This window comes from Sphaeroforma arctica, assembly GCF_001186125.1.
Source record: "Sphaeroforma arctica JP610 unplaced genomic scaffold supercont1.69, whole genome shotgun sequence".
NCBI lineage: Eukaryota > Ichthyosporea > Ichthyophonida > Sphaeroforma > Sphaeroforma arctica.
In genome coordinates, this window is record NW_014040489.1 from 50869 (window position 1) to 66934 (window position 16066).

Genomic DNA, 16066 nt, shown 5'->3' on the forward strand with positions numbered 1-16066 from the left:
AAGGCATTGACAGAACATACAGATCCCATAACAATCGACGCCAAGCTCGGGAAGGCAGACAGGACAAAGCTATGTCAGCACAAGTATCTGATGACCAGCTACCTACAAATAGACAGATTGTATTCTCCACTATTGTCCCTACAATCAACTACAAGGAGGTGAATGATCAGTCAGATAGAGATTCAGAGGTGGACACTGAATAGCTTGCGATAGTTGCGCCACCATACACGTACTTCCATATAAGTACCACAAACATCATCTCATCAGCAACATGTGCATTAACGACCGGTATGCGCTCGAAGTAGCTGATGGTACAATCATTTATCCGAAGTATGTGGCTCAGCTAGGAAACTTGGGGGACCTACTCATTGATACGATATTTAAAACTGCACTACTAAGTATCAGCCTACTCTCAGCGCGACACTACTTATTTGAATTTACCAACAACATGATGTACATATTACTACCAAGCTTCGGAACCATAACAGTACATAAAAAGCACAGAATATACTGTGTACACATCGACGACATAGTTATGACTACAGTGGAACCATCACTGGAGAAAGCCAACCAGATTGGATGGCATAACAGGCTCGTGCACCCCAGATACGTCCCAAAAGATTTACCATACTTAAGGCAACCAGTGGAACGATGTAAAGCATGCACTATTGCTAAGAAGAAGAAGAAGAATACAAACAAGGAACGACAGGACGAATCTGCTACAGAGCCTCTCGAGTTTGTCTTCGTGGACATAATAGGACCGTTCTTAGCGTCAATAGGATCCAACACCCACTCTGTATCAATCATAGACGATTTTTCTAGCATGGCCAAAGAGTATCCGATCCGCGATCTGAAAGCGACAACAATTCCGGATGCTATATTGCACACCTTCGATGAATGGTACATCTTAAGTCATCGCCGAGCTCAGTGCTTACAAATGGATCAAGGCTCACAGTTTCCAGCAAACGTAACGAGGCGCATGCTTGCTTATTTGGGATACTGCTCGAGGTACGCACCTACGACCACGCCACAATACCACGGCAAGGTAGAGAGACTCCATCGTACACTGGTCCCTAGAATGCTTGCACAACTGAAGTATGCACGTCTACCGACTACTAAGTGGGCTGAATCACTGATTCAAACTACGAACATATACAATGCTATACCCACCAACGAGAAGAGAACATCCCCATTCGAGAAGTTTACAGGATACGCATTTCCGATAGATATGTTCAGAATATTCGGGTGTCACATCGCATACAAGAACCGTGATCCAGACGGCAAACTCGACGACAACGCACTGGATGGCATTCTTCTTGCGCAACCCTTGGACACAACACCGGACTCGTATCGTATATACTCACCTCTGACCAAGCGTATAATACAAAGCCGAGACGTCTATATATTTGAAGATGAATTCATTGTTTGGGAAGACAATAAATGTACAACCGCTATCGCACCACCTGACACTACGAACAGTAGTACATTCCTCCAAATCGAGAAAGGGGGTTTTATAAACAGACGCAAGGACAACATCGATAACGGAAGATATGCTTAGCCAACAAGCCCAGCCAACTGTGATGCACAAGTCGAGCAACTCAGAACAACTACAAATTACTTCATCGTCAACACAACAACCTGCTGAGAGCGAAGTACATACCGTCGAGTCGGAGGCTACTGCAGCGACTACCAAAACACAACACGATCTCGAAGCAACCATGGCTAAAAGAACGGCAGAAGGTCACCAAGTCTCTCGATAAACTGCGGGACCTTGCGTTAGATGATAATAATGTCGACTGGTATCACGATAGCCGCCGTAAGAGACGAATTCTTAGCACTACGCACACTGTCAATTCAGCAACAGCAGCAATGGAACCGAAAACATACAAAGGTATATATGAGATGCCAAACGCAGCCGATTGGGAGGAATCAGCACGTTCGGAGATGGAGAGCTTGGTGATACAGCGCAAGGCATTCACTCTGGTTGACAACAAACCGTGAGAGAAATCATTATTTCCCCCTCGATGGGTCTTCAAGGCAAAAACGAATGAATCAGGACAAGTCACGCGACTCAAATCACGTCTGAACGTAGCAGCACTCAATGCAGAACAGGGAGTCAATTACGATGAAAGCTATGCCCCAGTAGTAGCCAAGGAAACACTCAGGATCTGTCTAGCTCTACTGGCACACTATGACATGGACATTCGACAATACGATACACCCTCGGCCTACCTCACTCAAGAACTGGATACCCCTATCTACATACGAGTGCCGTAAGGATACGATCTCATCGAACATCTATTGGACCCGACTCAGAGAAAACTATACGAAAGGCACAAAGGTTGCATGTCGAGTTGACCGTTGCGTATACGGTCTACCACCTAGCGGACACTACTGTTTTAAAGCTATCCATCGGTTTGCTATACAACACAGTTATAAGCAAGCGTAATCGGATGGAGCACTGTTCATTAAACAAACACACAGTGGACCTTGTTTCATTATTGTACGACCTTGTTTCATTATTGTACACGTAGATGACAAAATTGCAGCAGGCCAGAGTAAGACTGACGGACAGAAACTAGCTGACGCAATGAAAGGCGAATGGAACACTGTTGATATGGGCCTACCGTTATGGTTTCTCAAGTGCCAAGTGGAAATACACCCTGGAAGAGTACGTCTCCATCAACGACAATACCTAAGAGAAATATTGCAGGAATGGGGGTTGATAGATTGCAAACCAGCATGGGTGCCAATCCTAGAATCGGACTATGAAGTAACATACAAGCATGCATATCTACCAGAAAAGGCAAGCTCAGACGTCCCAACAATCACACAATACAACAAGCTAGTGGGTCAGCTACGATACCTTGTAGATCAAACACGAGTGGATATATGCTTTGCAGTTTCGATCCTAAGTCGTTATCTGATAGCACCTCAGTACCACCACTTCAGACGTGCCAAGCGCTGTTTGGAGTATCTCGCTGGTACTCAGGACTTCGGACTTGAATACACAAACAAAGAACCATGTATTCCCTATCTGAGTGCAGACAATAGCTTTGCTAGCGATGACGCAACAAGATGATCCACCACCGGGCGAGTGGGCATTATAGCAGGTGCACCATTCATATGGGGAACAAACTTGCAACGACTAGTAACAACGTCTACAGCAGAGGCAGAATACGTAGCACAATCTAATACAGTCAAAGGCGCAGTATGGGCTAGGAATCTCTTCACAGAATTCGGCATTCCGCTCGTAGAACCCACCACCATAGAACAAGACAACAAGTCGGCAATACTGATGAGGAATGGTATCACGAAATCTCGCCGCACAAAATATATCATCACATCAGGGAACTCACATCGAACAACACCATCAAGCTAAAATACATCATCAGAACAGCTACTCCGTGATTTCTTCACGAGGCCACTCAGCCAAAAGAAGTTTACCGACATATGTGACAAACTAATGACTCGGATGCCAATATCAACATAGTTCAATTTATAATAAAGGTAAGTATTTCAAGGTAAGCAGGTGTCAAATGCTTTGTGCTTCTATCTCTGACTGCAAAATATACAGATATGTCGTACCTTGTAAAAAAAAGTGTGTATAAACGTTTTGTATTATATGTAAAAATGAAATTATAAATAATGTACACGCAATATATAACTATATATTTGTTCATATAATTGTTCCTATCGATAAACACCCAAGTATTTCCTTGTGCGACTGTGTTTTGACATAAAATACTCTGAAGTCAAAGTTGAATCCCGCAGACAATTTGTATCCATCGATACACTTAATATTAGTAGCTTACTGGTTCTTTTTAGATTCTATGCGTGATATCGTAAAAGATGCATACCTGTGACAATTTGTATAGAAATTCACTCGCAGGATACAAACAGAATTGTGAATTTCGCAGCCCACAGGCCCTACATGGACCACAACTTCACACTGTCTAAGGATAGTAGCCAGACCGCAGCATAAGAGCCGCACATTCCAAGACTTAAGAGAAAATCTAGCCTCACAGTCTCCGAGTCTCAGCCTCTCAGGCCACATCCCAAAGTCAAACCAATATGCCACATTGCAGAAGTGAGCTGTCCCCCAGCATCCACGCCACAGTCCACACCGACCTATTCAGATAGCAAAATGCATTTTTCAAGAAAATCTCGAGTATTTTTACCTGCGAAATTGTGATGCCTGTCCGCGTACAAAAGATTATCCACGTCAGTCGTGAAGCCTGTCACTGTACAGGAGATCGTCTACTCTTCAAAAAATTCAACGTTTTCAACAATTTTCATCGAGACAATACTCAACAGCACCAATTCGTAAACGTCTTCGACAAATAATATACATTGTTTCAACGCTTATCGCCCAATCCATCTACGGAGTCAACAATTTCACAATCCAGGTTTTTGGTCTTCAGCTTTCATTAGTCTTCAGTTTCCAATTTTCAGCCATCAGACTTCATGTGACCTTGTTGTGACCTTGTTGATTGTAAAATTGAGGGGGGGTGAGAGACTACAGGTCTCAGGCCAGATTTTACAGCAAGAAACAATCTTTGATTTATGGAAATCGTCAGAGTTAGCTCACTCCCGAGAGCTAAGTCATCAGAGTTAGCTCACTCCCGAGAGCTAATCAAGTTGCTCATATTACTCTCAAGAGTTGAGTTATTACTTAACTGACTTCCGAGAGAAGATTAAGTTTCTCAACCGATTCCCGAGAGTGGATTAAACCTGTCAACCGCAACATATTATTATTAGCTGCGATTCTATGTGAGTCACAACCTATACAGAAAGGCATCATGGGATCAGCGTGAGATTTAGTTGCAGAGAAGTTGAAATGGAAAAGCATCGAAGTGTTAAAGTGTTCCGCATAAGGTTTCTCATACTGACCATATGAGTTTTTACCCTGGCCAGCCCAAGCGGCTGAACACTAGCACAAACACCTTAGGTATAAAACCAAAGGCGAGGTCAGAAATAAATATATACATTTGCACTTTATTTAAGTCTACTACATTGCACTTTAACACTCGCCTAACAAAATTACAAAACGGCTAAGTCTGTAGTTAAAAATTGCTATTGGTCGTACATTAAAAGGAAGAGCGGGACAATAGCCTTAAGTTGAAGATGAGCAACTTCTTCGAGGGAAGCAGTAGCGTATCTTTATTATCATGGAAGTTAATCTAACTGACAAGTTAATCTACCCCTGTGAACTGGTGAAATTTTAGGTTCGGTACCCCCTATTTTCTGCGGAGAAAGCACAGCAGATGCTATCTAATCGATGTGAAACTATCTGGGCTAGGAGATATATGTACACGGCAGAGACGTGCAATAGTGTGTACAGTAGCGTTGCATCAGTACTGAAAGCTACATTTGGTCCGGGCCAAAAACAGTGTATCGGCTTTTCAACACTCAAAATAGTCAGCACACACAAACATACCTGTGAGTTCCTCGTACTGGTGGAAACAGCTAAAACTTTGCGTACAATCACCCATCCAGAGGGAATCGAGGCTAAGCGCAAAGCGGAGGAGGGCAGGGTGAGGAAGGAGGTAGAACGCCGACGCGAGCAAGAAGATACTCAGCCCCAGAGACAGCTCGCCCAGCAATCGCACGACGCTTACATATTTTTGCACGGCAAAAACACCTAGACTATAATACACAAGAACGTCAAGAACAACATCAAGCACCAGCTCACATCAGTGAATAAAGACCAAACCTGCACAGCCGGAGACTTCTATTACCCAAATCACGGAAATAGCAGCAGTTACACGTCATTCTTTTACAGTACCGTATGACGTGGCACGGTGTCCTACTTCAATTGCACTCCAAACTCGTGCATTGAAGCGATGTAAGTTGTGCCCAAAAACATTTAATGTATGTCGCACTTTCAAAGGAATACCTTAGTTATACCGGCGATGTCAAAGCGATTCTTCGGCTGATAACTCTAGCACTGAGTCTCTTCTTACTCGTTATACTATTTACTATGATACATACTACGTGAAGATCCTCTATATCATTTACTACACTACATACTATGTAACAATCGGGCTCCACAAATACATGCAATTCCATGACTCAGATTGTTCACCTACAAAAGTTAATGTGTGCACTTACACGCTTACCATTACACTAATAAGGTAATAATCACTCATTTAAACGCTGTTGACTCCTCAATTGTAGAGACTATTGCATATTATTTTGATACGTAACATACTACGTAAAGATCGGAGACCGTAACTGCATGCAATTCTGTGACTCATGAAATTGCACACCATGAACACAAATGGTACATGTACACTTCCAATACTAGTCTAAGAAGCTAAAGATCACACATTGAGTGCAATGAACCACAGCACACGGTATATAGCTTTACTGAGATGATGTAAGAGTGTATGCATCAGTGTACAGTGTTTAATACTAGGGTTTGTACACTACTATGGGTTGCCTTATAGTGCGTACACGCTTTGAGTGCATTTTAGTAGTCGTACGGGGGAGGTAGGGCTCGCGCTGTGTTCGTAATGCAAAGCACTTTTATTGGTGTTTTTCATTGCCCTGTAGCACCAATAGCAATTCAAATATAAAAAATGGGCGTTGACAATAGATTTTGATTATTCGTGATGCGGTATCTGGACATAGATATTTATGTCTCGTGGTAAATCTGGTAGTTTGTTCGCAGAAATATTATCTTGTATTGGAATATGCACTAACCTCTTTTTATATTTAGTTCGGATCCAGGGGGTGCAAGTGTTATATTATAAAATCCATTGATTGGTGAAAGCATTTCTTCTTCTATGGGTGTCAGTATTTTTAAAATATCGGAAATTGGGTCGTCGTAAAATAATTAACCAATGCTTCCGCGGTAAATTTGCTTTTCGTCAAATGATTCAGAAATTTACAAACATAGTCTGTAAACGGTGTGGACTTGACTTCATGATCAGTTATTCATAATTGCTTAAGCGCCTCGATATATTTGTTGTTTTTGTTCTCAATGATTGGTTTGATATATTCATACTTTTCATGTTTTCTCTGTTGACAACCACTACTTTTGATAATGATGAAGACGGGTATCGCTGGATTATCTCCTCCAATGAGAGCAGAGCATGCCACTTCTGGTTACGAAATACTCTTGAAATAATCTGCGAAGAAGTTGTAAAGGATGCCGATGATGATGAGTTTAATAATGATGACTAGACGGTACATCTATGCGGATATATTTGTGAGCATTTAGTACCGTATTGTTGAAAGCTTTTTGTCTTGTTAGGGCTTACAATATAAGAAATTGTATCGTCAGCATCCTGAAATTATACCACTCCTTTGCACACTACCTCGTTATCCATTGTTTTCACCATTCTAGTGTCGCCGACAGAACACGCCTTTTTACGTAGCGTATTCCCGAACTCGATAATATACGCAGCACTGACAGAACATCGATTGTTGCATATTTTTTTTGGTCTTTATTCAGATCACAACGCTGAGCCCGATCACCCAGCCTTATGTTGTCTGGCTTGGGTATAGTTTTACCTAAGGTATGGATGCATATGTTAGTAAGGCTCATCATGCGCTGTGTATTAGGCACAAATCCAATGATTTTGGCGTATGTGGTGAGCTCCAGTGTATCATCGAGTCGTGATCCAAAATCGGTTTCAAACTTTGTAGCATCACCGTTGATATGAACGCCATAAAGTAGACTCTTGCCATGTACCGATGTATTATCTCTCGACCTTGGATTGCATAGTAGGCTCGTTAATCCTGAACCGGGTTTCCGTGCACAAGCCGTGCAAATGAAAGTAGAACATCTATCTGAATTAAAGCTATCCGATGTGCTTTCCTTTCCGCCACTGACATGTGCACAAGCTTTTTGGAGCTGGAGTACATTCTGTGTCACACACGATCGTCGCACCATCGCGGATATAATCTACAATTTTGAGTACTGCAAGCTCAGACTCCTGGTTATTGCATATGTATTGGGTATTACTTACTTCCAAGTTGCAATCAGCTAGTTTTAAATTGGGATATTTCTTTGTATGAGGCTGATTTACCGGTATCAAATCTATAAACGCCTCGAAATCCTTAGTTTTGCAACACTGATCCGAATACAGGAAAATTGGTTTCTTCCAGCCATTTTCGGCACACTGCTCCACATACTGCCGATACATTGGCTGTATGAATTATTTGCTCTCTTGAAATACGGGATGACTACATACAATCATACCTAGCTCTTGCATCAGTGTACCTAAACCCAACACGGAGCACTCGTTGTATTCATACACACCACGTGTTGTCTTGTAGTATACATCGAATTTGAATATCTGTCCTTCGACTTTGGATAGGCAGAACTTCATACAATCTTCCTGTTGCCGTATGTAGCTACTAAACAACTTAGAATGCACCATAGAATCGAATGTCCTTGGTCTGCATTGTAATGGTATGCGCAACACCATCGTCTTAATAGGGGTATGGTGACCAGGTAAACATTTTATACTCCTTTGCTCCTTCTCCCCAGATCTCAGCCACGGGATGGTTTCCTGTAGTTAGCCAGGGAGTTGTTTTGTAATATGTGGGACTGTTCCTCTAAAGTAATATTGTCTACGGCTCGTGTCCCTTTTGTTGTTCTGTTTGTTTTCCCCTTTGCATGCAGCACGTACGTATCTATTGTAAATGATATACTCCGTGCTTCTGAGAATCTGTATTGCTCTCGCTGCGTAGCCATTCGACAGCAGGTTGTGCCCACACTCATTCGGGCACTGGTAGTGATAAAACAATCATCAGCATATTCCTGAGATTCGTCAGAGTTCCCTATGCCGTCACCGTCGGCTTCAAAATCATCCTCGAACAGGTTATCATCAAGTGGTGGGTCTGCGTCGTTTGTGATCAATCCATAGCTGCCCGTGTAATAGCCGGGCTTCCACATTAGACTCTATGTTGTAAACGTACTCTTAAGCAGTACGTAAATTATAAACGTATTCTTAATAGTACGAGGAACTTAAGTTTCCTAATTGGGTTTTAACGGTTTTATTAATTAATACCTTCTCCATTTTACATATCAGATATTTGGACAAGGCCATTAAAAGGCTCCGGTAAAATACCAAACATAAGATTTGGTCTAGTTCTATTAATAGAACTATATCTACTTTCCAAATCTATTTATATCTGAATACTTCGGTAGCGAGATGGCTCAACCGAATATAGGTTTCTAGGGACTATTAGCGTTACCTAGTTTAACCTCCGTTCAGCCAACCAGATGTGCCAGTCTGATGAAGGCTAAGTCGTTGATTCTTGATAAGTGGCAAGTTATTGGTTAATGCACTAACTATGGACATCAATAATTTTTCTTTTCTTTTCTTTTCTTTTTTTCTAAAGATCGGATTTTATGAGTCTTTCGGATTCGCCCCAACGAAACATACCATAGTTTCTAATAGAGCGACAACGAAACACTAAATAAAATCCCTTCGGCGAAAACAGTACTGAGAGGATTATATATAGGCAATGTCTCGGCCTCACAATACCTCAAAGTATTGCTGTTTTCACGAGGTATACCTAACTTTATCAAAAGACTCATTTCGTTCATTTACTTCGAATTTCACGATACTTAGACTTAACCTACGCGTTTAATTACTCTAAGGCGTTAATATCGCCTTGATAGACCGAGTCTATGCCGTCATCATCTGCTTCAAAATCACCCTCGAACAGGTTATCATCAAGTTGTGGTCTGCGTCGTTTGTGATCAATTCATAGCTGCCCTCATCTTCTATTTCAGTATCGACAAGCTGTTGTTCTCGGTAGACGTTAATCCCCAGCTGAAACGATACAAACAGGGAGGAAGGCAATACTGACAATCTATTTAAGGCTAAGGTCGGTGTTGCGCGGACTCGAATAAAAAGGAATTAAATATATAGAAATTCATGACCGAAATGATTTCACTATTTCAAAAAGAAAGAACTGTTGTCTTACCTGAAATAACAACTGACAAAATATATCGGATAAGAAAGTGTATAAATTGCCCTGGATAACTGGAAAACCAATCAACTCAAGACTATAACAAAAAAAACCAATAGTTTGTCTAAAGTTACAAAACAATTCACCAAAGGGTCGATTTGAAATGAACTATTCTCGAAAGCCAGACGTATTCAGCTTTCTGAGATATATACTTTCAAGGATGAATAGAAAAGATAAAACTTAGACTTCTACATCTATGCAGTAGAAAGTGCTCTAAACCATTTACCTATTCAGTTGTAACAGTATGCGATTGTGGGCAATCTTCCATGTTGTAGATTTGGTATTATCTTAGTTGGAAGTGTGGTCACTGTCAACTGAAAGTTAGGCGTGAAATGTATGTCCTTACTATATGTGATACCCAGTTTGCTTGTTCCTGACAAGTATCGCAAATCTCGTTTGGTGGCTTGTAAGTGGCTTTCAATCGGTGCGATTTAATAGCGTCCGAGTAGGACAGCTATGAGTGATATATCCGGCCGCGTAACCTCGGCGTGCTAGGTATCGTAAGCATCTTACAATGTATTGATAATCTTTGACATCAGTTGAGTTGTCATTAATATTCGGTTCCAATGCAAGGAGCCCGAGATGCATTGCATTCCAGTAGCATATGTCGAATTGTTCAAGGAGATCTGGTGTGTACTGGCCCTGTTGTATACTGACCTAACTCTGGACATCCAAATTAACTTTTCAGTTTGAGACACTAACCGGGCTAGCCCCTATCTGCGGTGTCCCATTGTGATGTCATGGCTTGAGTGATAGCCTTCGCATTGGCTTTTAACTGGTAATCAAACTTTTCGTCCAAATGTACAAATGATCCAACAGAGTGTTTTCTATTCATTACCTCGTCATTGTTGGTTGTCGTGAGTAAACTGTCAATGAAGAACTCGACCATTTTTGTATGATAAGCAAATTCTATGATAGGTCATTTCCTTCTTTTGTAGATTCGCAGATTTGATGTTGTATTACATTCAGCTACATTTGCCGTTACCATCCGATTGCACTGCTCAGCAACAATTTTCTGGAGCAAAGTAAACGGTTTCAATATTGAATTATAGGTTCCTTCGTTACAGTGTTTTGGCAGCACTTCGTTTGGAAGATAAGTCCCTCTGGCGATAGTTCCTAGTAGGGTCTCCTTCAATAGCGGCTTTGCTGTTTTAAAAAAAGCTTCACTACGGAAGATGCAGTTTGTGGTGTTTCTTCTTTGGTATACTTATCGTAGTCGAAGTCTGGTTTAGTCATGATCTTCATTTTGTTGACAACTACAGTTTTTGCCTCGCTGATGCGCAGAACCTCATCAGCATTGATGAACTTTTCTTAAGTGGAAATCGACTCCACCAGTATACCAAAAAAAAACTGAAGTGTCTGTTGTGTCTCTTTTCGACATATTTTGTGTCTGATCGCAGTGATTATCTGATTAAGTATATTGGGTACTGTTGTTGTTGTCACAATTGTATTCAGAGCGGAACTGTTGATACCATAGCTCATCGGATTAGGGTAAGCCATATAGTGCCTTGATACTTTGCATAAGACGGTTTTGTTTCCGTTTCAGTAATTTTTGTTGAACTAGGGAAAGATGTTGGTTTAGTAGATGGTAGCCTTTGGGTGCACGCATATACACTGGCTCTTCGAGCCCGCTGGTCAGGTAAGCATTTGGCGTGTCGTACTGGCGGACGGTCATATTCGTATGAGGCGTCTTTGTTGACAGCTAGCGCACAACAACGAGTATAGTCCGCTCCTTGAATGGTGGACCAGGCGGCAACGGTGAGTCGGCTCTTCAGTCCAACTGTAATTCCGTTGTCGTTCCGTTTTTCAACAAAAACCCATTTTGTATTGAATGTAGTCTTGTCAGGTGATTTTTTTGTTAGAGTGTAATGTAGTAGACTTTAAATAAGTGCAAATATATCTAAAGAATGGTGCGTTCGAATGAATTTATCTATAATCTCACTCTCAGTTATAAGCTGATGGTGTTTGTACTGGTGTTCAACCGCTTGGGTTGGCCGGGGTAAAAGCTCATATGATGAGTATGAGAAACCTTATGCAGAACACTTTGGTACCCTGTTATATTTTTAGAAATAAATATATCACATTTTTTTGATACGTGCTCTCAGTCTCGGACATCGGCTCTCGGCTGGTGGCCAATAGAATAATCTGACTTACCCACCAATACATATATTAATTTGAGAACAAGTCCAAATTACTCTCGGGCTGACGGCGGAAAACATTATTTACGTATTTAGAAATACGTCTACTCCTGTAGTCTGTCAGTTTGGACCAAAGTGAGTGCTGGCCTCGCGATGGCAGGGTATTATACGGGGTAAGTTAGGTGGTGGTATGTCACAAGTGTGTGGGAGGCGGGAATGTCAAGTGACGTAAGCAAAATCTGAAATTGCCAATAATTCAAAGGAGTCAACGAAATGCATCCCAGTTTGTAAAGATCGGATTCTTAAGCAGATATTAACTTCTTAAAGCTGGAAAGTATTGAAGTATCTTAGAGTTTATATAAAAAAAGTGAATTAAACGAGAGTAGTCCAATAATAAAGTTAGGTTATGCCTCGTGAAAATAGCAACACTACGGGGGATTAAAAAGCTGAGATCTTGCCTATATGGATCCGCCCAGTACTGATTTCTTCGGAGATATTTTATTTATCATTTCGTATATATTATTTACACTTCCCCATATTTTATTTTCACTTCCCTATATTTTATTTTCAGCAAGAACCTTTTGACATATCTTTAAACTCTAAAACGCCATTTAAATTACCCCAATGTCACCAATGTAAAAATAAAGACGGAAATCTGAAAGTTTTCCAGACCCCGTCTGATTGACTCAGTCCCGAACCAAAGTCCGAAAAAGAAACCCCCAATTTATTTTCTGGGGCCCCCAGGTTGTGTTGCCTGGCGAAATTTCGGTGCAGGATGCACCTTCCCTCACCCGGAGACTGGGCAAGCATGCTTGAGAGCGAGTCTAAACGAATATAGCCATTTGACATTAAAGTATAATATTAAGTTGAAAAAGGGCCGATGTGCCTTGAAAGTTGCACTTTCGTTTTCACAGGAGGAACATAGGTGCATTTTTTAACGTTTATATATATATATAAATTTTACTCGAGACTATTAGTACGTAAATGACGCCACACCCCCTTTAACGGAAAAATATGTGACCTTTTACATACTGTTAATCAGCGAGCGACGAATTTTGTCTCCTATGTTGCACAGCAGTAAAAACCAGGTCGCTCCCGGGTACTAGTTTGTATGGGTCGCAACATAATTCTTTTATTTTTGATATTAACCCAAAATCGATTATCTCGACGAATTTGGGCTCTATATGAGTAGGGGAGATATAATCAACGGATAAAATTTTGAAATCGACCTTATAAAAAAACAGGGTTTGACCAAAAAGTCGTTTCTCAATCCGGGACTTTTGGATCACTATATTGACTATACTAAAACCCTATACACACAGTATATGTACACGTACACTAACTATAAACTTATAGTAACATATACGTAGTGCTCAGGACAATGAGAAGACCACGTAAGACAAGCAGAACAACATCCAAAATTTTCAACGACAAGATCATAACGGACGATACAGGACAATTCACAAGTCAAAACAAGATCGCTGATGGCAAAGATAAGAACTACGATCCATCTTTGACATCAGATTCTTCGACACCAGATGGTGAAGAGCACAAGACACCCAAAAGCAGCAGGTACGTACACAGACACACAGATACAATAGTCGATTCGGTTCAAAGGCAGTTACACTTAAAATATCAAAGAGTAGTAAGTTCCGAAATTCAGATTCATCAAGAAAATGTAGAGTAACTACAACAATCGATGCATCAGATGGTGACGCACCACGGCCCGTACGTAAGGTAGCTATATGTAATTATACAATGGATTCTAGCTCTATAAGCAGTTCTGAATCTATTTCCGAGATGGATATCGATGTGTAATAGCCGGGCCTCCACATTAGACTATGTTATAAACGTACTCTTAAGCAGTACGTAAATTATAAACGTACTCTTAATAGTACGAGGAACTTAAGTTTCCTAATTGGGTTTAAACGGTTTTATTAATTAATACCTTTTCCATTTTACATATCAGATATTTGGACAAGGCCATTAAAAGGCTCCGGTAAAATACCAAACATAAGATTTGGTCTAGTTCTACTAATAGAACTATATCTACTTTCCAAATCTATTTATATCTGAATACTTCGGTAGCGAGATGGCTCAACCGAATATAGGTTTCTAGGGACTATTAACGTTACATAGTTTATCCTCCAATCAGCCAACCAGATGTGCCAGTCTGATGAAGGCTAAGTCGGTAATTCTTGATAAGTGGCAAGCTATTGGTTAAGGCAATAACTAAATACATCAGGAGTATTTTTTTCTTTTTTCTTTTCTTTTCTTTTTTTCTAAAGATAGGATGTTATGCGTCTTTCGGATTCGCGCCAACGAAACATACCATAGTTTCTAATAGAGCGACAACAAAACACTAAATAAAATCCCTTCGGCGAAAACAGTACTGAGAGGATTATACATTAGCCTCACAATCCCTCAGAGTATTGCTGTTTTCACGAGGCATACCTAACTTTACTAAAAGACTCATTTCGTTTATTTACTTTGAATTTCGCGATACTTAGATTTTACCTACGCGTCTAATTACTCTAAGAAGTTAGTATCGCCTCGATACACCGAAATCTTACAGATGAAAGTTTCTTTCCCGTAGCCGTACGGAGACCTGTACATAATGGTACTCTGCGACAGCAACAGCGCATACGTAGAGTATTGCGAATGGCAATTAAAAAGAATCGAATGCAGTCACTAGAAGAGTACGGGTTTACACGCAAAGACACAATAATTGAGGGCGCAGAACAATCTCAAAGCGATATAGAGACGTGTACTTGTGGTAATATAGACTCATTGGATTGCGTATGTACCTGTCCATCTGACAATGCAGTTTACGTAAAGAAGTTCTTGCAGAGAAGAGGCTAGACAATTACAGAAGAAAGTCAACGTTATCCCATGCAGGACGTGATAGAATATTTAGTATTCGCCAGTACTTAGTGCGGTGCTCACAACTAGGGTGCTCTGCTACACGTGGTCAAAGATGCAGGCGTCTACAGATGTTACACAACTTATGTATGCCGACAATGGTGAAGAAGTCAAGAAGAATAGAGCGGGCATCATTCGAACAGATACGTTTCGTTGGCTGCGGTCAGGTGTTATATGGCCAACAGATACGAGAGGCCAAGTGAGGGAACGAGCGATCCCTATCTGTAAAAAAAGTATCCTGGTACGCAAGTTCAGTTCATATTCGATAGCAGCACAGGTCATACCTGTGTTGCGCCAGACGCCCTGAAAGTAGAAAACATGAACTCTGGCCCTGGTCCTTACAAAGGTTCCAAGAAAACCGCAATGAACGACGCTACTAGATCACGAGCAGGTTGCAATGATTGTATGAAGTGTACTTTACACCATGAAGCAGATTTTCAAGAATGCAAGTCTTTATTAGAAGAATTGTGCGATGAGGCTGGATATCTTTGTATGTTTTATCCCAAGTATCATTGTGAGTGTAACTACATTGAACACTACTGGGGTAATGTGAAAGTACATACACGTAAGAATTGTTTGTGATACCGATAGTGGATTCGTTGAGTTTTTCCAATTTTTATTTATGTTTTTAGTTGATTGACATGTTTGATATATTTTTTTGTTATATAGACAAACGGCCTATCGAAGTGCTATGCAACACTCACGATGATAAAATATATCAGCCCAAGGTTATACACACAGATCATAAGGGTATGTGTATCGCACCTACTTTTCTCGCTTCCCTATACTACGATACCACTTTCCAAGAGGTGTAGCTAATCTTAACTGTTCTGAGAAAAGTAAGTTTTAGATCAGTGATGCAAGTACAATCAGATTGCAATGATTGTTTATACTGATCAGGTTTGTGCATATTGGCAGATGCAACACGGGCGGTTGAGTGGGTGCTGTCGAATAATCTATGCGCTATCGATACCTCACACACGGTATAACACATAGACGGTACTTTCTAT

General features: G+C 40.9%; 4 protein-coding genes across 4 annotated transcripts; 2 read left to right on the forward strand and 2 right to left on the reverse strand.

The window, feature by feature from the left end:
* Window positions 1–4996: 4996 nt before the first annotated feature.
* Window positions 4997–6088, forward strand: SARC_01680 (hypothetical protein). The gene has a single exon (XM_014304581.1). It carries the CDS (start codon window positions 5268–5270, stop codon window positions 5646–5648), a length of 381 nt encoding a protein of 126 aa, XP_014160056.1. The 5' UTR covers window positions 4997–5267; the 3' UTR covers window positions 5649–6088.
* A 1250-nt stretch (window positions 6089–7338) lies between these two features.
* SARC_01681 (hypothetical protein) lies at window positions 7339–7957 on the reverse strand. Its single transcript, XM_014304582.1, has one exon. It carries the CDS (start codon window positions 7901–7903, stop codon window positions 7343–7345), a length of 561 nt encoding a protein of 186 aa, XP_014160057.1. The 5' UTR covers window positions 7904–7957; the 3' UTR covers window positions 7339–7342.
* Window positions 7958–8506: 549 nt separating this feature from the next.
* Window positions 8507–8911, reverse strand: SARC_01682 (hypothetical protein; the record flags this gene model as incomplete). Its single annotated transcript, XM_014304583.1, has 1 exon — window positions 8507–8911. One exon carries the CDS (start codon window positions 8909–8911, stop codon window positions 8507–8509), a length of 405 nt encoding a protein of 134 aa, XP_014160058.1.
* Window positions 8912–13515: 4604 nt separating this feature from the next.
* On the forward strand, window positions 13516–14137 carry SARC_01683 (hypothetical protein; the record flags this gene model as incomplete). Its single annotated transcript, XM_014304584.1, has 2 exons — window positions 13516–13706; window positions 14104–14137. 2 exons carry the CDS (start codon window positions 13516–13518, stop codon window positions 14135–14137), a joined length of 225 nt encoding a protein of 74 aa, XP_014160059.1.
* Window positions 14138–16066: the final 1929 nt, after the last annotated feature.

Excerpts from the sequence above, each read along its gene's own strand:
- SARC_01681 (XM_014304582.1), bottom strand. The coding sequence starts at position 7,903 with ATGGTGCGACGATCGTGTGTGACACAGAATGTACTCCAGCTCCAAAAA.
- SARC_01680 (XM_014304581.1), top strand. The coding sequence starts at position 5,268 with ATGCTATCTAATCGATGTGAAACTATCTGGGCTAGGAGATATATGTAC.